Raw genomic sequence first — 24,619 nt, 5'->3', positions numbered from 1 at the left:
GGGGTTTTAAAGGGCCACAGGAAGTGCAGTGTACAGAATGGCAGAACAGCCCAACAAAGCTGAAACTGGCAGTGCTGAACATGATGCAGCGTGTTCATAAATGAACTCTTTACAGATCAACACGAGTGTGAGCTACACTTGCTCGAGACCTTGGATGAAGATCATGCTAAAAAAAGGACAAAATGCATAAACTATACAAAGACAAATACTGCATCCTAATGAGACAGCCTAGGGCACAATGAGCGGGACATTGTTAGGGAAGAACACTGTAATCGTGGACCATGCTGTGTTTTCCTGTCTGTAGAGTACGTGAGTTTACCCCTTATTATGAGAGACAGAGAGAGCGAGGGAGAGAGAGAGAGAGAGAGAGAGAGAGAGACTACTCATAACTACACATGATGCTTTGCGCATGCACTTGGCCAACTTTTTCCCCATCCAACCGCCAATCAATCATCCAATCAACCAGTCACTTCAGGAGAGCAATGGCACATGTTGGGGGGAAAGTGTGGATGTGTATGGCTTTATGGCTTAAGCCAACATAAAGCTGCGGGCAGACCTCACATTGTTAAGCAATGAAGGGATGGTGCCACCCTGGAGGTCGACAATGCTTACGTTCCAGAGCGGTGCCAAACCCCCTGCAGTACAGGTTTGTAACACACCGTGCACCATGAGGATCAACGGCTCTACGCTTTTCATCTGCATTAAACGAAGAAAGAGATCTGGTGAGATGCGGCCCTGCCTCGACGTCACGCACCACTCTAGAGTCCGCAAACTGAGCACCATTCTTCAAATGTCAGACTGAATGAACACCAGTGACTGAGCCCTGAGAGAGGTTCAGAAGAGAAACACAGAGGAGAGATGTGAAGACTTCACCAGGCCTCACCTTCAGATCCAGGTACTCTAGGTCCTTCTTCAGCTGCACATAAGTATCATCAGCCTGCAGCAGTAAGAAACAACAAGACAAGTCATGAAAGTTCACGTGTCTGATTACTGAACCACAACATCGCTCCTTATCTTCAGTCTGAAACCTCGATCTGCAATTAATGAATTGAGCTGTTTAACATCTCCACCCGTCCCCAAACACACAGCACTGCAATCCTTCTCTCAGTACCATTACTGTCCTGATACACACACTGTACAGAGTATCCAGATGTGCTAACAGACACAGCTGGAAGATGAAGGAGATTGCTTTGTTTATCCTACTAGACATCCATTTTATAAGGCAGATAATATACCCAGCAAGCACTTTATTAGGAACACACAGTTCTATGCTGAAAACCTTTAAAATTCTGGTCCATGTTAAGGTGACTGCATCACATTATCCCAACAGATTTTTAAAGAGCACTTTCATGCTGTAAATCTCCCGTTCCACCACATCCCGAAGGTGTTCTATTAAATTCAGATCCAGTGACTGTGACGGCCACTGAAGAACCCATTACAAGGCTTCTGAAACCAGTCTGAGATGATTTATGCTTTGTAAGAGGGTGTATCATCATGCTGGAAGTAGCCGTTGGAAGATCAAGGCCATAACGGGATGCTTTGGCATACATACCAGTATACTGATTAACTGGTACTATCAGGCCCCACACCATTAAACCACCTCCACCAGCCTGGACTGTTCACACACAGCAGGTTTGGGTCATGGATTCATGCCGTTGTAGCCCAGTTCTGAGCCTACGAGGCTACGTTTCTCCAGTCTTCAGCTGTCCAGTGTTGGTGTGGTCTGTGTTGAGCCACTGCAGCCCCAGCTTTCTGTTTTTGGCTGACAGAAGTGGAACCTGACGTGGTTCTTCTGCTGGTGTAGCTCTATATCCTCTTCAAGGTTGGAGGTGTTGGTGTTCATTCTGAGCTGCTTTGCTGCTCTCCACAGCTGTACAGAGCGGTCATCTGAGCTACTGTAGCCTTTCTGTCAGCTCCAACCAGTCAGACCGTTCTCTGTGGACCTATTTAATCAACAAGGTGTTTCCGTCTGCAGAACCACAGAACCGCCACTCACTGGATGGGTTTTCTTCATTCCACCATCCTGAGAAACTCCAGAGTCTGCTGTGCTGAAAATCCCAGGAGATCAGCAGATCTAGAAAAACTCAAACCAGTGCGTCTGACACCAACAGTCACGCACCACCCAAATCAGTGCTCTGGTGTTCCTAATGTGATGCTTGGTAAGTATAATTCCCATAAGGCTCTACTGGCTGACAGACTGTATTACTGGTAAGTAGAGGTGATCCTGGTTTCAGACTGACCATATCAAGCGATTTGCATATTACCATGTGTAACAGTCAGTTTACTTTAAACTACAGCTTTTCAAGCAAACATAAAAACACACTGGAAGCTTTTACTACGATGCTCCGGAATAAAAACATAAAAAACAGGCCTTCAGCTAATGCAGGAACCAAAGAAATGAGCTCAGTGTTGGGCAAACCATATAAACCACAGCAATCCATGCTGACATGGTTGCAGAACTAGAGGTTGCCAGTTGCATGACATGCCATGCTAACATACAGCACTATGAAACACAGCTACAGCAGCCAAACACACAGCCGGGCAGCCAGAGGGCAGTGAAGGTTGGTGTACTGGTGCTGCCTGCAGCAGCGACAAGCCCGAGGCTACTAGAGGAGCCGGACCAAGGCCTGACCTGCACTTGGGAGAGCTGCCGTAGATGGGCCAGAGTTTGGCTGCGCACTCCTGCCATGATAGCCTGGTGTCTCCGGAGCTGGATGAGCAGGAGGGTAAGCTCCTCCGGCTACCCGCCCAGAGAGTGGAGGCACCACAGTAGGCAGAGAAAAAGGTGTGATGATTACTGCTTGTTGATTCCAGGCTCTGACAGACAGGGCTGATCAAGGGCTGTTCCCGTTAAAAGTCTGCCTAAACCTCTTTACTGATTGGTTAAGCAGATATTCTATCTGTCCACTCCTTCATTACATCAATTAAAACTGCACCAATAAGAAGCTTCCTAAAACGCAGAAGCGTGACAAGGTTCTTACTGTTTTTCCATGAAGACTGGGAGCACTCACAGTGTGAGTAATGTAGCCCGATGGGGGGATGGAGCGCCTTTCGATGGTGGCAGACTGAAAAAAAAAGAGACAGGTAATAGGTAATACAGGTAATGAGACCTTATTATAATGAGAACAGGTAATAAAGACAGGTGTGTACAACAGTGGATGGAAGTTTCCGTATGCTCATCATGGATGTGAAGGTCAATGATTTTGTTCTGCTCTTTATCTGGGTCAGAGTGAGGCAGTTCTGACTGGGTTAGCGGCTCATAAACGACGGTCTTCCTCTCTGCCTGCCAAACAGCCGAAAACAAAGAGGACTCCATGCTGTTGCTCCTAAACTACCTAAAAATGTGCCTCTGAACTACCTGACCTTCAGCCAACAGCATCCACACACTTCTAGGGTCCTCTCTTTTTCAGTGACCAGAACAGAAACACATAATAACTAAATACTGTAAATATTAAATATTATTTTAAAAAGAATTAAGAAGATTTCACAAGATGAAGAAGCTCAGAAGATGAGATCTGAACTCATGTAAGTGTGTGCTATTCAGGGTTGGGAGGGTTACTTTAAAAATGACAGATCACTGATCACCTGCTCAACAATTTAATTGTAATGTAATCCATTACTATATTAAAGTAATGTACTCTGATTACTTTCTGTTACTTTTGAAATACTTGTCTTTTTAAAGTCACATACTCAAATTCACAACAAGAATGTAACGTCTACATCACATCAAACAGTCCTGAGCATCTGTTCAGAGTTAAAGACTGTCCACTTGTCCGGCCTGACTCTGATGGAAGACCTGCTGCCCAGCCTCCTGCTCTGTCTACCTGCTTAAAGTTTACATGAACTCTACTACTATTATTACTACCACCATTACCCACCATTCCTCTCATTACTCCGAACATCTCTACTCTGATTATATTAGTTATATGATATTATGATGATGTCAGCACACCTGAGCAGTAGATCAGTCTCAGTGGTTCCGTGGCTTTTATCAATAATTTATTAATAGTTCTGATCAGAGGAGGACGGGTCGGTCGTGTCCCCCTGTGAGTCTTGGTTCCTCCCAAGTTTTCTTCCTCCAGCTCTGAGGGAGGTTCTCCTGCACGGTGGTCTTTGGTTTGCTCACCTTTATCTTTATGTTTATGTCTTTATGTTTATGATGTGCTGACCTCCTGTCCTCTTACTGATTCCTGTGAAGCTACTCTGTGACTGCAGTTGTAAAAAAACTCTATACTAATAAATCTGAACTGAATAACTGAACTAGAGAAGAACCACTTTTGGTTCCACAAAGAACCTTTTTTGTAGCAGAGATGTTACAGTGAGTGATTTAAATTATTTAAAAAATCAAAGTCAAATTAGAGGCTCTTCTGTGTTTGTTCTGCAGGTTCACATCAGGCTCTATCACAAGTGTGTAACTGTATGTCTGCTGATCAGTTACGTACCTTTTGAGAGTATATGCGGCGAGGGGAGCTGGACGGCGGCACCTCCACCATGGGCCTGTCTTCCTGGGGCTTGACCGTTACACGTTCAGCAGGAGTGTGGGGTCTTCGCGGGGACAGCAGCCTGGGCCCTGGTGGTGGGCCAGGGGGAGGGATGTCAGTGGGAAGAGGGGGCACGGAGACTGAGCGTGCCACGTCCAGATTCCCTCTGGTAGAGGAGACGGCAGTGGAGTAGTCTGGAGCTGGGACGTAAATGGGGGCAGTGGGGCTGGCGTGTCGATACTGCTGCCTCTGCTGCCACTCGTACAGCTGCCAGACAGTGCCGTCCCGCACGGCAGGCTGAGGAGGTTGGCCCTGAGCTGCCCGCAAGTGGCTGAGGCGGTCCTGGGCATATCTGTAGTCACTGGGAAGCTGCCGGTGTGAGTTTGGTGGGCTGTGACTGGAAGTAACCCTTGGCAAGGACTGGTAGGCTTCGGCTGTTCCAAAATTGGGCTGTGCTAGAGGTGTTCTGCGAGAGAGGGTACCTTCACCGGAGATAGCTCTGAGTGTCAGAGCAGACCTGAATTACTTCCACTTTTACAACAAGAGAAACTGGATGTTGAGATCTGAGATGCTGCTGGTCTGATAAGAGCTCTATTTAAAGCCCAGTTCAGACTGAATTTGTGAGCAATAAAAATCTCAACAATCGAACTACCACAGGACGAGCGAGTTTAATACCCAAATGCCTGCATCACGCGGCGCATCACATGATTACGCTCAATTCACAAATCAGTAGAACTCAAATGGGTGAAGAAACCAAATGAATTCAATTATTTGTGCACTCAGACTCTAAATACAGATCTCTGTGAAGCTGACCCCTCATATGATCAGGAATGAACCTCTTACACTACTCTTAACCATCGGCAGCAGCAGTTTGGATGCACTGGCTAATTCCAGGCCTTTGGCTACAGATCACACAAAAAGGAGTTGTGTATAAATGATTACAGGTCAGCTCAGGTCAATTACAGGGGTAAAGATCGTACAGATTAATATTTTGGTGTGAATATTTAGAAGCTGATAAAGGGTCTAAATGACATCACTGCTCACTGATAAACTGAAATAGTTATATTCCTTTTCTGTTCATATTTGATCTAAATCGGCTTCAACCTGCTTTAGAGTTTGTTTATACTGAGTGTCTTTACCAAATACAGTCACCTTCCCAAAGAAGTACTATGAAATCTCACTTACCTTAATTACTTACAGTAATAATACAGTAAACTCAAAACAAGCAAATCAGAGTTCTATTAAAGAGAATAAGGTAATAATCCAGTGAAAAATCAATAATTTACCCCAGAAGAAGTGAATCAGGTAAGACTTCTTTAGTTTACAGCAGGAGACGCTTGCCTAACATTGCAAACCAACACCAGATTTACACTCTCACCAATCTCACATATCAGCCAGCTCACTGAAACCACACCCACATTTATTACATCAAGGCTGGATTACTGTACTGCACTGCTGTCAGGCTGCTCTGCTAAGAGCTGAAACAGGCTCCAGTTAGTCCAGAACACGGCAGCTAGAGTCCTAACAAGAACTAGAAAGTTTGACCATATCCTTCCAGAATTCCCAGAGATTCACTGGCTGCCAGTAAAACTCCACACTGATTATACAATTCTGCAGTTAACCTTCCTCCTCCTCAGTGCCTGAGTGATCTCATATCCTGCCTATCCTGGCGTTTTCGTATGAAGCCCCCCAGCACTGGAGTAGCTCAGTCAGTGTTTGTGGATGAAAACATTCCTATTCAGTGGAGCTTTAGATAGCTAGTCTCCCCGTTAGATAGATGGAGGATCTGAGGGTTCACTGAGATTTCTCATTAACTGAGATGTTGGTGCCGCTGTCCTGCCGCTCACAGGCTAAGGGGGCACTGATTTTTTAGGGAACTGTTCTCTTATGGCTCTCCAGACTGTTACAGCAAGGCCTGCAGGAGTCTGTCCTGCTCTGGTTTAGACATGTATCATGTCCAGAGATACAATCTAACATCTGTGTTTTTCTTTCAGCAGAGCTGAACCGCGGCTCCTGTGTGGGCGGGTACTGGTGTGATTGACGTTGATTGCATGTCCCTGCTGCTTCCTGCCCACTACACCATCTCCACCACTGCGGAGCTGCTGGCATGTGTCAGAGAACCCGACCAGCATGTTCCACCCGTGTCTCTGATTAAGACTCATTTATACTCCCTTTATGAAAATGAATATGTTTATGTTTTAAAATGTTTATGTAACCATTACTGTCCGCATACTTCTATGCGTCCTTAATGCTGGCATGGATGTTAATCAATACATCCACTAGGGGGCAGTCCAGAGTCTAAAGTTTCAGCATGCTTCACCTGAACTATCGGCTACACTGCACCCGCGGTTTCCAGCATTACCACTCCGCCCCGTCCAGATCCGCAAGCTTTCAGAGAACATGCTCACATACAGACCACAATAACGCAGAGTACGGACAGAGTGAATGAGCCATGAGACTGATCCCTTCCTAAAACCATCACTGCTAACACAGCTAACCACACTGAGGCCTTCTTTACATATTCATGGAAATACATGGCAACCATAGAGCTAATCTTCATCAGTCTGTTAAACTAAATAAAGTTGGAGAGCTATTTTGAGTAACTCTATTCCTGCAGTCTTTGGTTTAGTGATTGATGAAATTAAGATTTGGGAACATTTACTGACAGGAGACTAGGGACAGTGATTGTTAGCAATGTTAGCCTAGCATATACTGTTCTAAACTAAAGAAGCACGTCAGACAGCAAACTGCATCTGAGGTCAGTGATCAGTAACGCTCATTAGATTATTCTACCCAAACTATTCTCTACTCTAAGTGGAGAAGAGCGGAGTAGAGACAGCAGAAATAACTGGGGTTAATACAGGTTCTATAGCTTATCATGAAATGATCATTAATTAAGCCCTAATTATCATGCTGTGATGTAACCGTGTGCAGTGTCGGCTGTATTTGCTCAGGTGCACTCACCCTTTCTGTTCTCCCTTCTGCACTTTCACCCAATTCTCCACCTGTTCCAGGGTGCTTCTCCTGTGTGTGGGGGTGTCGGAGCGTGGTGTGGGGCCCCTCTGGTATCCAACCGTGCCGTTTTGGTCCTGGGTCACTCCATTCCGAAAAGAAGCCGGCAGGGTAGAGGCAGCCCGCGATGGGGGGTCGGATGCAGTCCGAGAAGCTGCTGCTAGGTCTGGGGCTGAGAGCTCCACCTCTACTGTCCTGACTGCCGGCGATTTCCCCCTTGCCTGCTCCATCTTGGGTAGGGCAGTCCCGCTCTCCTCCTCTCCTCCTAACAGCTCCTGCTTCAGAGGTTCAGTCCCATCACTTTGAGGAGCTTCTGCATGGAACAGCACGTAGCTGCTGATGTGGTTGATCTGAGGTCCTGCCTGCTGCTCAAGCTTCTCCTGTATATCAAGGCGGTGTGGGCAGTCTGTCTCCTCCAGGACACTGGGTGTGAAAAACTAGGTATTACAGATTTATTACAGATTTCTGCGTGTGACTGCTGAGAGAATTTTAAGACTAATCAGGAATGGGTCTGGAGCCCCTGTTAACCACACTATCCTCTGAGTCCCCCTAGTTCATCCAGCCTGAAATTGGATTTGGAATTCAAAGCATCTGGATTAGAAGAGTTCAAGCTTCAGGAGTCTTCAATTAACCCTTTAACCTTGCAGAGGTGAGAGTTCTCAAGCTCAGTCCCTCTCAGAACCGCTCTTTAATTCGTGGTCAATTACGGAGCATTTAGAACAGAGGACAGTTCTACTAGTTTAAGGCCACACTCACTTACCTTAAAGATTCCCTTTAAAAACCCTAATTATTATATTTAATTAAGATTATGAATAAGGACAATGTACAAACCAGCTACATCGGGGTGAACATACTACTCCTGGTCTGTGTGTCCGTTTCCCTCAGATGGAAACGGCCCCAGTGGAAACAAATGAAAGCTTGTGGAGCATTCAGATTAATACTGTACTAAGGAAGCTTAAACATTTGCATATCACCACATGAATAATGAATATGTACGCCTCAAAGCTGTATTATACGCAGAATGTTGGGATGGCAGTGCGGGGGTGGAAACTTGCCCACTGAAAAAGCTCATAAATTCTCACATAGACAAACACATCCTATACCTGCATGTGAACACAGTTATTAACGAATTCAGCAGGAATGGTGTGTGTGTGTGTGTGTGTGTGTGTGTGTGTGTGTGTGTGTGTGTGTGTGTGTTCGGGGGGGGCGGGGGCAGGAAAGAAAACATGTTCTTTATAAATAATCAGATTTTAAACGAGGCCTTCAAGCACAGATAACACAACACTACTTTCACTTTTCTGAAAAACATTTTGTGGACTTTAAAATAACTTTTATTCATGTATGGTTCCCACACTGAAGCCCTATTACTTCTGACATTATTTTCCACTAAAAACAACAAAACAAAGCTGTAGAGACCAAAATGTGAGAGCTACAGACATGAAACCTGTACTCCCTCCCGCTACCCAGACACACAGGATGAGCCCGACTAGTTCTAGACTTTTCATCTGATCTTTATGAAACTGGTAAAAAAAGAGCAGAGACCTTAATAACTATCAAAAATCTGACGACGTTTGTAAACAACCGGGTCAATCATTCGTTCTGGGTTTTTGTGACTAACTAAACTGCTGTGGCTCATTAACGCTTTGTCTGACTCTAATGAAGCATGGATAAGCTCGTCTGTAGATGCTGGTGTATGTATGTCATCAGGAAGCTCTATAAATGCTGAACAGCTGTTTTTCAGCATCACTGGATCAAGCCGTAATTTTGCACAGTGCATCTTTGTTAGTTTGTTGTTCATAACTATATTTATTTTTTCATAAATTGTCTTAGAATTCCGGTCCAATCTACTAATACTGATATGCCAACTCCACCCAGCTAACAATCAGTACAGTGGGAATCAGTTAGCATCATCTGAATTGATTAATGCAGCTGTCTCGTCCTCAGCATCTGCAAACACTGTCCTGCTTCTGTCAATCACCCAGACTGATGTCCTGCACAAACACGTAACTCCCTCCAACTCAAACAGAAGCAGAACTGATGTTTTAAACAAAGGCTAAGAGAGGAAACAGACTGCAGACACGAACACAGCAGCGTGTTTGTAGGAGTGTGTGTGAATACAGACCTCTTCACCATGTGGTTCTGCATCAGCGCAGCTTGGTTCATGGCCTTCACCCAAGTATTCATGTCCTCCTGCGTGTCTGCGCTGAAGTAGTACGTCCTCATGCCACTATGCTCCGCCTGTGAGCCAATCACAGAGCTGTGTTTGTAAATGTAGGAGCGCATCCCTGTATGACTGGCCTGTGGAAAGAGCGCAGAGGTTGTCAGCAACCAACCAACCCACCAGTGCAAATGTTCCCTAGAGTTAAAAGGACGGAACTAACACAAGCTAGCTAGTGGGATGGCCAGGAGAGCACCTGCACCACTGCTGGGAAACAGGGTGAGTATGTCCCGTTAGATCAGAACATATACTGATCAGCCATAACATTAAAACCACTGACATGAAGTAGATAACACTGATTTCCTAGATCCAGTGTCTCTTACCCTGTAATACACGGCACAATGGAGGAACGATCCCTGGACAGGGTGCCAGGGACCTACACTTCATTAAACAGGTGGTTTTAATGTTATGGCTGATCGATGTACAGTGATGCACTGATGCAGGGCAGGAAAACAGGAAAGCAGAGGTGTTGGAATGTCCCCGATGCTGTTTCACAGAGATAACAGACACCCTAACAGAGACACCATCAAAACATGCTGTAGAAAAACAGACACACTGTTCCACAACATTAGCACCACCTGAACCCACAGTAGAAACACGGTCAGCACACGCACTAAGCTTCCACCCCACCTTATTGTTTCCTAAAGTGGACTGTGAGGAGAACTTCGTCCCTGTAGGACTGTCTGGACGGAAACGTCTTCATTTCTGAGCTGTTTCGAGTTCCACTGTCGCACCACATCCGGACACACACACTGAGCGGAGACTGGTTAAGCGATATTCTGCACTGCAGCTGCGCTTGTATGTACATCAGGCCCACGGTGACAGTGATGTAAAGCACCCCATTGTGGAAATCCTCGGCTTGCTAAGCACGCCTGACCTCCTGACTGGGTTGGACTGGATCTGTCTTTAGATCATACTGGTGTTTTCTGTATTTGTCTGCATATTTCAATATTGAGACTCTCACATGATTAATACACATGTATACTATTCATCTATGCTTTTTATATCTATTGTATTATTACTACACTACTTTTTCATTTTATTCTTTTATGAATTTATAATTGTATTATGTACTGCTGTTAGGTACAGAAACTGGACCTCTTATCCAGCCTGCAGAGTAGAGATGACTGTTTTTGGTCCATTTAGATGTCTGTGGTTCGTGTTGCTTTCACACTTCGATCAAACTAGACCGCGCTTCATTTGGAAGTAGACCAAGGCTGATCTGCTCAGGGGGTCTTGGCTCACTTATCTGCTGCACACTGGGGTCTGCATGGCAGCATTACCACTTGTTCTAATGAGCCTCACTAATGCAGGAGGGCTTTTTCTAATCCAACCAAATCTGGCCAGTCTAAGAGCAGCACACCTGTTCACCCCACAGACATAAACAACACCTAACACTGATACAGTCCTCTAGCCTCTAACAGAGCCTGAATACAGCCTAAATCTGCTGGACTGAACAGAGATAGTGAGGCTAAAAACACAAAGATCTAAAAATAGCTATTTCTCCTCAGAGTACCCAACACACCATGCAGGGCTATTTCAGGGGGCTATCAGATTTGTCAAGCCCTCTGCCACCTTTTTATTTGCTGGTACTTAGCCTTATGTCTCTAGAGTCCTCTGCAGAAAGGGGCTGGAGATAAGAGGGAAGTGGAGAGAGCTTTATAAAGAAATCCTGAATGAGCTACAACACAATATTCCCAAGAAATCAGCCCAACGCTCATGACAGCACAAGCTGTTAGTCTGTAGCAGATATATCGAAAATAAACAATAACAATAAAACAATTTTAGAGATAAAAGCTCAGAGCTTTAGAGTTCAGTCACATCTCCCTTTAACCTCAAAGAAGTAGATCAGCCCCGAAACGCTCAGTACCACAAGTCTGCTTCTTTTACTGTAATGCAGCTTATTAATCAGCTCTGTCCACAATGCATGCTAACACACACCTGCCTCAAACTAGGAGTATTAATATTAATATTGCACTCCATGTATACAAGACTGGAGTTTAATTTAATTAGTTTTATATGACACTGTGACACGTCCTGCAATGTGACTATTGCACATGTCTACACTGCGATGATGATGATGAAGATAATGACGATGATGCTGAAACGATATATTGTGCAGCCCAGACTCTTATCAATACTGACCAAGTGCTTACACGATGATGGGCATCAGACAGATGTTAAGATGTCACTCATATTTCCAGCTGATATTGATGCTATAGTTGTTGTACTCTATTATTAAACCTTGTGTAAATAACTACAGTGTGTGTCAGCACATCCCTGCATGAACAAGACCAGATCCTGCCAACTGCCCAGAACTCCTGTATCAGGGCATCCCTGGCTCAGACCTCACCGTGTTAAAAAGTGATCTCAAACAGGCTTACTGACGTGGTTTCAGAACAGGGTCATACAATGCTGTACAGTAACGGACACCCCATGAACACCTCTGTCTCTTTGAACATATTTCAACATCTGGACGTCTGCTCCTACCGAGCGTTATTCATGTAGACGATAATACAGACAGAATTCTGCACTGCTGCCGTCAGAGGGACCGTGGACTGTCTGCACACTTCATCTGTAATCAGCAGAACTGTGTACATCTGACTTCCTGAACTATTCCTTTGAGGGCCTGACAAACAGAGTCAGTCTACCCACAATCCTTCACACAGTTAGCGGGTAAATGGAAAGCCGTGGAGACTGACACACGGAGGTGTTTAGCACAATCTGCAAGCTGCTCACACTGGAGAAGAACACAGAACCAAAGGAAGGAAGGAAGGTACCTATAGTTACAGTAGACAGGCCCGCGTGTGGGAACTTCTCTGGACTGTCATTCTCTCGTCACAGGCAGCGAGCCCACCAATCAGAACAAAAGAAGAACACAGTTCAGCAAATAGTGCACAACCAATCAATCAGTCACCACCTCCCCCTCCCTGATGGAGCTATATGTACTGACCGCTGGGCGCCGTGTGTACGAACACTGGTAAATACAAAGGTGATGAGACTACCACACTGTCGGAACACAGCGACACAAGCACACAGCAGGAGCTGTAGCACACAAGCATGCCACACCACACAAGCGGGACTGCCAACATGACAGACAATGCCAGCACCCTTAGAGAGAAGCCAGGAAAAGAAACCATCGAGACTCTCTCACATCTCGGTGCTGCTATCCAACACGGCAGCCGCTCTGTCCCCCTGCCACAGTCGTACCGGCATGCTGAGCGGGTTTGCTGGCTGAGCAGAATGCGCCGCAATAAGCCCTCTCTTTGATAAGGGATTAGGAATAGATTAGAGAGCCTCGTCTGCCCGTCTGAGACACTCCACTCCTAAATATCCAGCAGGATTTGCCTACAAACATTCCCCTGCACGTCCCTCTGCACTGAGAGTGGGAAACAAAGGAAACAATGACAGCTTTTGTTGCTTCTACAATATCCAGCAGAACTGCACAGAACTGCAGCATGGGCTAACAGGAGCAGCCTGTGTATGGAGGGAAACGCTGGGATAGAAAAGTGAGGTGGAAAGAGAGGTGATGGAGTCTCGAGTGTCAGGGATGGTAAGGGCTGCTTTCTGGAAAATGGGTTTTGCTTGCTTAGCGCTGTAAGAGAGGGCCCTGCTGGGGAACAGGTGCAGAGAGGAGAGAAGCGCAGGCTGATTACAGGGTGTTTCTTTCTTTGAGGCCAAATTCACTGAATCTAACACAGCTCGACTCTACAGGTAGAAGCAGAACCCCATATTACAGTCCAGTACATACAAGCATAACACATATCCACCAGCCAGCTTATAGAGAAGCTTAACCTCATCGCTCACCGGGTGAACAGTTACAGACAGTAGCCCGTTTGATGTGAAGAGCATGTAGTGTTAGTCACGTCTAATTCTATAATAATCTGATTTTATAACATTAGACTAACGTTTGTTTCTAAAATCTTCTGTCCCCTTTGGCCTGTAGATGGCTATATGAAAGTTCATGAAGAGAGACTGTAGTCCAGTCGGGTCCGAGATATTTTTAACTGATTAAAACAAAACATAACAAGATACTATTAAATCTGAATTTACTAAAAATGTGTTACTGAACACACCTGGACGGACAACAGGGAGGACAACAAATGAGCAGATACCTACAGTCTACAGCCAGTCTGAGCAAGAGCAGCCAGCACTGCTTCACATCTCGACCTGCACTAGTTAATCTGTGCCTGCTGAAAGTTTATGGAGAGCATTTGAGTCACGATCTCCCGGTACTAACCTAGTCCTGATCTGCCTGATAGTAACTATGAAGAGACAGATCTGTGTATTATGATGATCGCTGCACACAGGGAAGAGAGGAGAGTTCGTTCCACTGGCAGTTCTACACCAGTACGGCCCGTATGCCCCGAGACTATGGCCATAATCAATGCAGTGATGTGGAGCGAGACTACGAGACCAGTTATTAAGCTCTTTGTTCCAAGAGACTGGCATTCTGGTTTTTGGGGGTTTTATTTTGGAGTATTTGTAAAATTTTGAGAATTTGTCACTCAGTCCTTTTACACTCTTAGCCTCTAATCATCTCCACACAGCCTGCCATCTCTACAGCCAGCCAGCCTGTTTTATTTGATTTTGGACTGTTTTAGTTGTCTGTTACTCTTCTGTATAACCTTAACTATATAAAATGTAGATAAAGCTGCTAGTATACACTTCAGTATAAACTATATCACACTTAACCCTTTACACATGACTATCTTCTGGACCTAGACTTAGTAAATTCTTAACTGGACCTTACTGGACACTAATAAAATACCCCTGTTCTGAACAGTCATGATAAACAGAATGCACACAACTAACCCCCCTAAAACACACACACACACACACACACACACACATGGCAATGCTAAGCTTACACCCTGCTGACAGACCAGCCCACAGCACAACACTCAACAACAATCTACTGGGCCAACAACAAACAAACAAATAAACAAACAAAGGGAAATAGGAACTGTGCGACAGTTTGGCCGGCGCCCGAGTGTCTGCAATAATCAACAAAGAGCCGCAGAAGCAGACAGAGGAAACGAGGCAGACAGGAGTCAGTGAGACTAAATGAGGTATATTTGAGCTGTGTCCAGCAGCAGGTGTACGGACACCAGCAGGACTGCTCTTTGGGCTCAGTATGTCTGACCATCACTATAAATGTGGTGTTGATTAGTGAGGGTCTTCCTCTCACGCTCAGTTCTTACCTTGAAGGCATACTTGCGGCTAATGTGGTCCTCGGGCCCCACTGGAGAGATGGTGTAGCTGGGCAGAGGGATGCTGCCCAACACGTTCTCCTCTCGGCTGTCTGTGAAAGACAGGACAGTCAGAGTTCAGCTAACACTACTTACTCATGCAAACACAGCAGCCACCCCAACACCCCCCACCACCTCCACCGGCTCACTCCTACTCTGGTTCACTGTCACTCCGTCTCCCTCTCCCCGGTTGTGTTTATCAGAGAAGGCATTCCTCTGCCCCACGTCAGTGCTCTGCTAATATTATCATAATTCACACTTTTATATTTACACCCCCCCCTTCCCCCCCCAACTTCTCTGCAGGAGGTGGAGCCGTCAATGTGGGACATTCTTCCGAGAGCGGGCTCAAGAGCGCTATGTGTCTGGGACAGAAATCAGTAATAGAGGAGGTGATGATGGGGCTATTGTGATAAGTGATCAGGGCGGCTGGATTACATCACAGGGGTTAAATTAAACTTCAAGGGCATTTGGAGGAGACGAGCTCCTGCATGAGGCCGGGGCTCTTATCTACATGAGAAGGGGCTGGCTGGGACAAAGCATGGCAGAGCAGACAGCCTACAAAAATGAGGATAGATTACGCTCTGTAACGACAAACACGTGTACGCACACACACACACACACACACACACACACACAGACACAGTGTCTATAGATAGCTGTGGGTTGTGGATGTAGGAGATACTTCTTCAAGTCTACCTTTTATACAGCTACAGAGTCTTGAAGAAACATAAATCTCATTTAACTGCATTTGAACATCTGAGAGATCAGCTGCAGAGGGAAGAATCCCACCATTCAGTACTGTGAAGAAGTCTCAACAGTAAGTGTACCAGTGATAAACAACTACAGTATAAACTGGGATTGCACTGATTGGCGGAGGTGCAGTTAGAAGAAAACCGGTCTCGGACTGTAGCGTGCCTTCAGCTTCTGTGTGGATTCGTTCCAGCAGCAGCTCTTCTGATTCACTTAATGAAGGACTGATCAGATGAACTCTGAATTAGACAGTAACTGTAAATTCTGAGTTTCTTGGAGGAGAGGTTGAGGACCGTCTGAAACATTCACTCACATAAAATCACGATGTCCTGTTCACTTGATTATTTGTATTTATGTTAATGTCAGTGTTTTTGAACAATTACACATTTACTGCATGTAATTATAAATACTATAAAGGGCATTAGCAGCCCTATATCACAGTGTCACTAGAACGACCCACAGGCTTTAGCATGGTAAGCCATGTGCTAACCACAGAGTTACCTGCTCAGTAAAATCTAAATATGTGAACATCACTGAAGCTTGGTGTAAAGAGACTCACCTTTATAGTAAAAGAGACAATAGTCAGCCAGCACAAACCACTTCCGCCTCCAGAGTCGCATGCCTGAACTGTCCTGAAAGCACAAAAACACACTCCGGTCAGACACTTGGCTAAAGCAGCTCCCTGCATGCATGCCCTCCCCAAAGCTGCCAATGCTTCTCTCAGTGTGCTGACAGCATAAACACTATTTCACTGTCAGTTTAGCTAAAGTTTACTTGGCTCCCTCCACACAGGTTCGTGCAGGTGTGTGCAGGTGTGTGGGCAGGCTGTGTCTGGATTGAAATGACCAAAACAGGCTTTGAAAACATATATACACTGCTCAAAAAATAAAGGAAACACTTAAACAACACAAAATAACTCCAAGTAAATCAAACTTCTGTGAAATCAAACTGTCCAGGAAGCAACACTGATTGACAATCAATTTCACATGCTGTTGTGCAAATGGAATAGACAACAGGTGGAAATTATTGGCAATTAGCAAGACACACTCAATAAAGGAGTGGTTCTGCAGGTGGGGACCACAGACCACTTCTCAGTACCTATGCTTTCTGGCTGGTGGTTTGATCACTTTTGAATGTTGGTGGTGCTTTCACACTCGTGGTAGCATGAGACGGACTCTACAACCCACACAAGTGACTCAGGTAGTGCAGCTCATCCAGGATGGCACATCAATGCGAGCTGTGGCAAGAAGGTTCGCTGTGTCTGTCAGCATAGTGTCCAGAGGCTGGAGGCGCTACCAGGAGACAGGCCAGTACACCAGCAGACGTGGAGGAGGCCGTAGGAGGGTAACAACCCAGCAGCAGGACCGCTACCTCCGCCTTTGTGCAAGGAGGAACAGGAGGAGCACTGCCAGAGCCCTGCAAAATGACCTCCAGCAGGCCACAAATGTGCAAGTGTCTACACAAACGGTTAGAAACCGACTCCATGAGGATGGGATGAGGGCCTGACGTCCACAGATGGGTGTTGTGCTCACAGCCCAACACCGTGCAGGACGCTTGGCATTTGCCAGAGAACACCAGGATTGGCAAATTCGCGAGCTCCTACAGAGCATGCTAAAGACAATAGCATCAGTATCAGAAACCTTAAGAGGAACCAGGACTCAGAAGGGGAACTCTGAGTCGACTCCTCTGGTCGACACTAGATAACCAGTAATAATGTCTGATCAGGGGACAGAGATTGCATCTATGGTTGCCATGGTCACATAAAGACCTCAGAGTGATTAGCTGTTAGCAGTGATGACTGTGGTAAAGGTCTATGCCAGAGTGGATCTAATCGGGGACGATGAGTGGAGCATGTTGGTGGGGTTCTCTGACTCGACCAGCTGCACCCAGTCAACACCGATCTTTCACTGATCTTACATCAGCATCAACCCAGACAGGAGGGCAGTCTCACCCCTGTTAACCGTCTCAGTTTATACAGTAGCAGAACCCATTTACAGCCTCTCTTACATTTACCTCATCGAAAATTAGCACATTTACACAAGTGAATCATTGTGACCCCAACCCTAACCCTGAACCTGACCCAAAACCCTGACCCTAAACCCTAACCCAACCCTAACCCAAACCTTAGCATGAAATCTGACATGAACCTAACCCTAAAAGGTTAAGGTAAAGGCTAGGGTCAGGATTAGGGTTAGGTGCAGGGTTACATTCAGTAGACAGTCATTTACAGCTTAGAGGTCAGTCGCACGTCAGGTAAGCATCTATAATGGTCCACCAACAATTTTTCTATATCTGCCCAATACTGTTTATTTTACTACAAACTTGATATACAGAGTTCATCAGTGAAATCTGATTGGATTTGTTTACATGTGTAATGTATATTGCAGAAGGGAAAATATTGCAATGTCAGTTTTATTTTTGCAGCACCGTGTCGCGGCACTCTGAGATTAAGTGCAGGAGTACTGTTACCGTTCAGAATAGCCTTTTATCCTCACACATCAATTACAAAAAAAAAGCCTTTTCCAGAATTGTCTCTGCGTGGGCATATGGCTCATTTAAGTGGGCACTGCCCTTCCCCAGCCCACCCACAGTCACTCTCATGATCATTGTTTTCAAAGTTGTCTCAAAACTGATTGTCCAAATAAAGCAGAACTCTCGAGGACAGTTGGAATCAGATGCACCTGACCTCAATTTCTTTCCGTGTCGGCTAAGAGTCTGAATACTTCAGTAAACGAGATGCTGAATCATATTAAAATCAATTCCTGAGAAACCTCAGGGCAGTCTGTGTGAACGCTGGTTCTGTATTAAGCTCTTTCTATTTGTATTTTGTTGATTTGCTGCAGGAAAAGATTTTGGATGAAATCCTCACCTGTTTGTAGAGCCATCCCCGCACCACCACAGGAACATTGGGATTCCTCTTTATGGCATTGTCCCTCTTGCCAAAGCTATGCACCCTCCCACTCGATCTGGAACCCTGTGAGACACACACACACACACACACACACTGAGGTGACTACGCCATTCATTCATCACCCATTAGTGCTAAGCATCTGCCAGGGCTGTGTCATTAATTACAGATTTCCTCTGCTAGTGCTGCCCAGGAACAACAATTAGAGCTTTGACACGGACCACTGTTCACACATTCACACAGCATGGTGATCGATCACAGGCCTGGTTCTGAGCTTTGGGCACAGACAGCCCAACTGTTCATCTCCACTAATCAAAACAGACAGCAGATGACCTGGGTAGCCTGTACAGCACCATATCTCTATAGCTGGACTTACTGTATGCAGACACACACACACACACACACCCTACATCGTAAACTTTCACTTTCTGAGTAATCATTAATTGTCATTAATAACCCAAACATATACAGTAGTGAAGCAGTCCGTCTCCCTTTGGGTGGGGTATATCCACCAGAGAGTGTACACCACTGGAACATTCCAACAGTAAAATGTAAGAAATACTTCAGATTTGTGTCAATATTTATGAATAGTGTCAGAAGGTTAATTACTGGCACACCTTACGAGGATGATGGGAGAGTTACGCAACACCTTCAAAGAGAGCGGCACTCAAGCTGTCTTTCAGAATCAGGAATCATCTGACAGTTCCAGTCAAGCGAAGGCAGATCAGCCACCATGCTCCACAGTCAGAGGACGTCTGTGCATGGCTTTCTGTTGTGTGGCTGGGTGCTGTCTAGAGAATGGTTCCTCAACCCAGAGGAGTAAACAAACTAATTACCAGAACTGCGTCTAACCAGGCATGGAGGACGTTCTGCAAGGGTCTCCCGTCAAAACTGACTTGCTCAAGTCGAACCACTGGAGATTCGTTTTCATGCTCTTCTAATCGGAGAAGACATCAAACCAATGATGCTTTCGTCACATTCGAGTCATAGAGAGGAAATCTTGTTAACTATTAATGAGATGCTGCAAAAACCTGAATCATCTGAGTCACACTACACATCATCTATTCTAATTATCCTTCAGATGATGCACAGAGACCCTAAAAGCACAGGGGTTGACATTCATATGTCTGTATGTGGAGCTTCACCAGTGACTGTATCATCATCATCATCATCTTCATCGTCATTATTATCATTATTATTTTTTTTAAAGCTCAGGTTTATGTTGAGGGCGGGTGGGCACTCACTCAGTGTAGGCGAAAGCAACAGTGAGGGTAAATAAGAACACACACCAAATTAAGACAAAAAAAAACATTTTAATGTCTTGAAGACTGAAACTGTTCATGTGTAGCATCATGTTACACTGATCGATCACAGAGGTCTCAATGTTGAGGAGGTTTCTGCCTGGACGAAGTGTATGAGATTGGAATGTTCCAATCTGATCCAGTGGATCGGGATCAGGGCTGATCCAGTCATATTGTAATGGATGGAGTATCGGCTATTTTAACCCCAATCCAGTTCTGAGTCTTTATTTAAACCACGGCGATCAGAGCGCCACCCGGTGTCCTCAGTGCACCATTAACAGACATTATCTCCAGCCGGCTGCAGCAGCAGTGTTGTGTTCTCAGAAGGTAAATAGAGGAGTTGAGGTTCTGCAGTGTGGAGCTATTTTACAGTGGAACCTGAAAACAGACCATAATATCTGACCCTTTATAAAACTCCTACTGAAACGCTCTGTTTTACCAGCGGGAGAACCGCAGAACCGCTCACTCGCCTTCCTCTGTTCTTAAACCAGCACTGAAGAACCCGTTCAGAACCGAGTGGAGGCTAACGCTAATGCTAACACACACGCTATAGAGACCCCAATCTCACACACACACACTATAAACCAGTTACTACACACCAGTAGACCAACAACCACAGATACCAGTCCAGAGTGTGTACCATTACACACACACACACACACACACACACACACACACACACACACAGGAAGTGATTAGACTGCAGTGTGTAAAGGAGCTGGGAGCTGATTGGTCAGGGAGGAGATCAGACTGGATTATAAGATATTAAACACTATAAAACATCATTTTAAGAAAAGTCTCGACTAAACTAAATCAATCAGTCCAGAATGTCTGATTATAGAAACTGATGCTGAAATAAAGGGATTTAATGATCAGATTAATCAGCAGCTCATTGATCTAAACACACAGATCGGATCAGAATCGGCTGATACTCAGCATTAAAGGACTTGGATCAGATCAGGGGCTAAATAACCTGATCAGGACATCTCTAGTATAATAACTGCAGAAACTGCAGAAAGACCAGCATCACTGATTCTGATCAGAATGAGACGAATATTTAAAGCAACCAGTTTACAAACATATCAGCATGACCAGGCCACCTCCACCGTGACCAGCAGACCAGGGAAGAAGATGGCTCTGAACTACAGTTTCACACACATGTGCTTTTACTTCTCTAACCCATTTACTGTGATAAGCAGCTGCATTTCAAAATACCCACTATCAATCCCAGTTTGAGGTTATATCCAGCCAAAAACAGGAGGAGATGTGAGTAAGAGAACCTGAATCTGACCCCCGTCATCTATAAAGCACAATAAAGGCTTTCTGCAAGCACTGAGTGATACATCAATTAAATAGTGCTTGATTGCAATTTATTGTCTAAAAATGTAATAAAAAATAACCACATTAGAATTTTGATTATTATTATTAATAATAATAATGATAATAATAATAATAATAATACATGTTTATTAGAATATCCTCTGTCATGCAGTGTGAATCAGACCCAGTTTAGGATCTAACTGTATTTTCAAGTGAAAAAGGGAAAAATAATCATTCATTATAAGTATTTAATGCCACAACTTTGAAGGATATATCATTTGGTCTGGGGAAAAAAAGCTAGTGAAACACTGTCAGAGAGACAGAGACTAGTGGACACGCTCATCTACAGCTGTTTAAAGACCTCCTGCTTTCTCCTTCTATAGAGTATCAGCACTGAAAGGTTGTGCAGACTTCAGAACCGAAAGGTTTGTAGAAGTTAGATTTGTTTTGCGGTCCTTATCTTATTTTTAATTTTGAAAGAAATCCATCGCTGCTTCGGTGCTGGGTGGCCAACGGTGCTGGGTGGCCAACGGTGCTGGGGACTGGGTAGTCCCTCTAGTGAAGAAGCCTGTTTTACAGCACCAGATACAGCTTCATCAGGGCATTTCAGGCCACACACTCTGAGGGTTGATCTCTCTGGCGTTCAATTAAACAGGTTGTCTGAGCGGTACCATGTGGTTCCAAAAATACGACTACAAGTACGTGTGAGCACTCAGCTACCCACAGTTACCCTGAGTCATTCATCACCCCCTTTCCTATCCATCTCAGTCACAGAATAAAGGCAAATGCACCTTAACAACAGAGAATGTCACCATTAGGACCGTGCTAAGATTTGCCTACAGTACCTGTGGCCACATGAATCTGGGAGAGCAGAGCGGGACCCGGACTGTAACCTGTTCCTGTCTGACACACAGCAGAAAAGTGCACTAACCTTTGAGACAGGCGTGGTGTCAATGGTAGAAGAAGTGACTGTGGTGGAGGCTTCACTGATGGTGCTGTTGGGCCGCAGCGTTGTCTGGGGCTTGACCATGCATCCACTCAGCCTGCAGAACAGGAGAACCAAGACAACAGGATTAGAGAACATCCCCTGCTCTAGAGTCCACTCTGAGCTTCTGAAATGTAGCTGCTGGTAAGTGGATACACAATGTGGACAAAAGTATTGGGACACCTGCTCATTCACAGTTTCTTCTATAATCGAGGGTATTAAAAAGAGCTGATCCTGCTTCTGTTGGAGTAACTGTCTCTACTGTCCAGAAAAGAAAAAGAAAAGACTTTCTACCAGATTTTGGAGCAGCATTGCTGTGAGGATTTCATTGTATCCAGTGACAAGAGCATTATCCCCAAGTCCCCAACTCATCGGCAGTTTGCTGAGATATACTCCATCTTTCCAGGGAACACAGTTCTTGCACTGCTCCACAGCTCAATGCTGGGGGGCTTTATACCCCTCTAGCCCATGCCTGGCATTAGGCAGCATGGAGCCAATAGGGTCATGATGTTGATCTGCTCCAGAGAGTCCTATTCTATTGGCAGTACTTCTTCTCTACAGGCACTAGACAAGCTGTGTGTGTGCATTTGCACATCTGTGTCAGCAATGGGTGCAACCTAAAGTAGGTGATTGCATTCATTAAAGGGGTGTCCACAAACATTAGACATAGACAGTGTGTGTAGGTATGTGTTTGGATAGTGTAGGTAAGCCTGCTGGGTGTTTTTCCGCCGGATCCCCACACACACATATTTCACACACCTCGTTCCCCAACACTGAAACTGAGAACATATGAACAATGCTAAGCATTCCTGCGTCACAATACAGATCTTACTAGGAAACTAATGTGAGAAGGAATCTGTAACATGCTGTAACAGAAAGAATGACGGTGTACTTCACACACGATTTACCACAGAGTACACCACAGCAGTGTACATTTATGGCTTTAAAAGTAACAACAGAGGAGCAGGAGTAGTTAAGAGGAATAGTTCACGTCGATCTTATAACTGGGAATAAATCATAAAGGAGGTTCTCCTCCAGCTTATATTACTCTCCTCAGCAGTGAAACGAAGCCTTCACTCTTACTCTGGGAAGAAAAGCAGCAGTGAAGAGAAACAGTAAAAACAGACCCTCATATTCAAACTCCAGTGGGACAGCTGCAGTGCTTCTTCCTCAGGCAGGGACTGATGCATGCCTTGGCAGCATCTCAGGTTAGAGGTGTTTCAATATTGAATGGCGTGCTGTCTGTCTGACAAAAGGCCCCGCCCCTCCCTTACTGACAGATCGTCCACTGCTAATAGGCCAGGCAGTCCTGCCCGCATCTCTCAGTTTAATTGAGAGGTCATGTACAGGGGCCAAAGCAATTTACAGCCAGACACTCTATTACACCCTATTATCCCGGACAATCAGCACAGACAACCCCTGGTATGCATGGGAAATAGGAGCTTCTGAGAAAGACAAAACTAATCAGTATTAAGGAAGAAGGAGCGTAACGACACCAGATTTAAAGATATCAAAGTGTTTACACTCGTTCAGAAGCACTGTCGCAGTCGTAGTCCAGTAGACTTTTCCTAACAAGGTTCCACTAAATGGCTTTGAGACTGAGGCTTTGCATTCTGAGGGACAACCTGAAGCAGCCTTCAGCTGAAACATACAGTATAAACATCCTGAAATACTACTGCACCAAGCTGAGTGTCCTAACAGCTACAACTAGGAAGATCTGCTTGGCCATAATGATCCAACTGCTCCTCAATGTCTGCAGCTCAGTCCCCTCCACTCAACACTTCCTGTAGCTGCAAATAAGATCTGAACTCTGGACCTTTCCTCCCTGTGCGTGTGTTTCACTCCATTGGTACATCTGGGATGTCATGCATGCACTGCCCTCTTCAGGTCATGCCACTGCATCTGGACGGGGTTAAGGTCAGGAATCTTATTGTTTTTATTTATTTATTTGTGTGTTTTGGATCTTATTCTTGTTGCATCTCCCAACGTCTCTTCAGCCTGAGGTCATGGACATCTGCCCTCACATTGTCCTGTAAGATGTTTGTGATACACCTTCTGAATTTATTGTTCAATGATCACAAGACGTCCAGGCCCTGAGACGGCAAAGCAGCACCGACCATGATGCCCCATGATGGGATGAATTGATCCAGGTGGTTTTGGGCAGACTTAAGACAGGGTGCAAGGTTTCTACTGATCAGCAGTGGCTTCGTCGTGGAGATACTCATGATGAAAGGCTTGTATAGTCTGTAGAGTCTGCTGTAGGTATTCTTCTGTTCCCCCTGGGGTTCTTTCTCACCTCTTTTAGGATTACCAGTGCTCTTAAGTGATCCTGACGGAACGGCCACTCTTAGAAAGCGTAGCAACAGTTTCCTGGGCTAACTGTGGGGTGCTG

At 45.2% G+C, this 24,619-nt stretch overlaps 1 protein-coding gene across 10 annotated transcripts in view; it reads right to left on the bottom strand.

The window, feature by feature from the left end:
* Window positions 1–24,619, bottom strand: part of plekha7a (pleckstrin homology domain containing, family A member 7a) — an 84,122-nt gene that overhangs the window by 12,557 nt on the left and 46,946 nt on the right. For 6 of the 10 annotated variants that reach the window (XM_072694774.1, XM_072694778.1, XM_072694777.1 and 3 more), the window contains 10 exons: window positions 22,174–22,285; window positions 18,583–18,687; window positions 16,273–16,345; window positions 14,916–15,016; window positions 9,616–9,791; window positions 7,446–7,916; window positions 4,443–4,980; window positions 2,982–3,065; window positions 2,633–2,740; window positions 884–937 (listed from right to left, as the gene is read on the bottom strand). In XM_072694774.1, coding sequence (XP_072550875.1) covers window positions 884–937; window positions 2,633–2,740; window positions 2,982–3,065; window positions 4,443–4,980; window positions 7,446–7,916; window positions 9,616–9,791; window positions 14,916–15,016; window positions 16,273–16,345; window positions 18,583–18,687; window positions 22,174–22,285 — 1,822 coding nt within the window. Of the gene's footprint in view, window positions 1–883; window positions 938–2,632; window positions 2,741–2,981; window positions 3,066–4,442; window positions 4,981–7,445; window positions 7,917–9,615; window positions 9,792–12,491; window positions 14,893–14,915; window positions 15,017–16,272; window positions 16,346–18,582; window positions 18,688–22,173; window positions 22,286–24,619 lie in introns of those variants that run through there. The other 4 variants (XM_072694775.1, XM_072694776.1, XM_072694783.1 and 1 more) reach the window with 4 other exon arrangements.

This window comes from Salminus brasiliensis, chromosome 13 (assembly GCF_030463535.1).
Source record: "Salminus brasiliensis chromosome 13, fSalBra1.hap2, whole genome shotgun sequence".
Taxonomy (NCBI): domain Eukaryota; kingdom Metazoa; phylum Chordata; class Actinopteri; order Characiformes; family Bryconidae; genus Salminus; species Salminus brasiliensis.
Note: the sequence above shows the minus strand (reverse complement) of the source record. Positions and strands in the feature narration are given on the sequence as shown.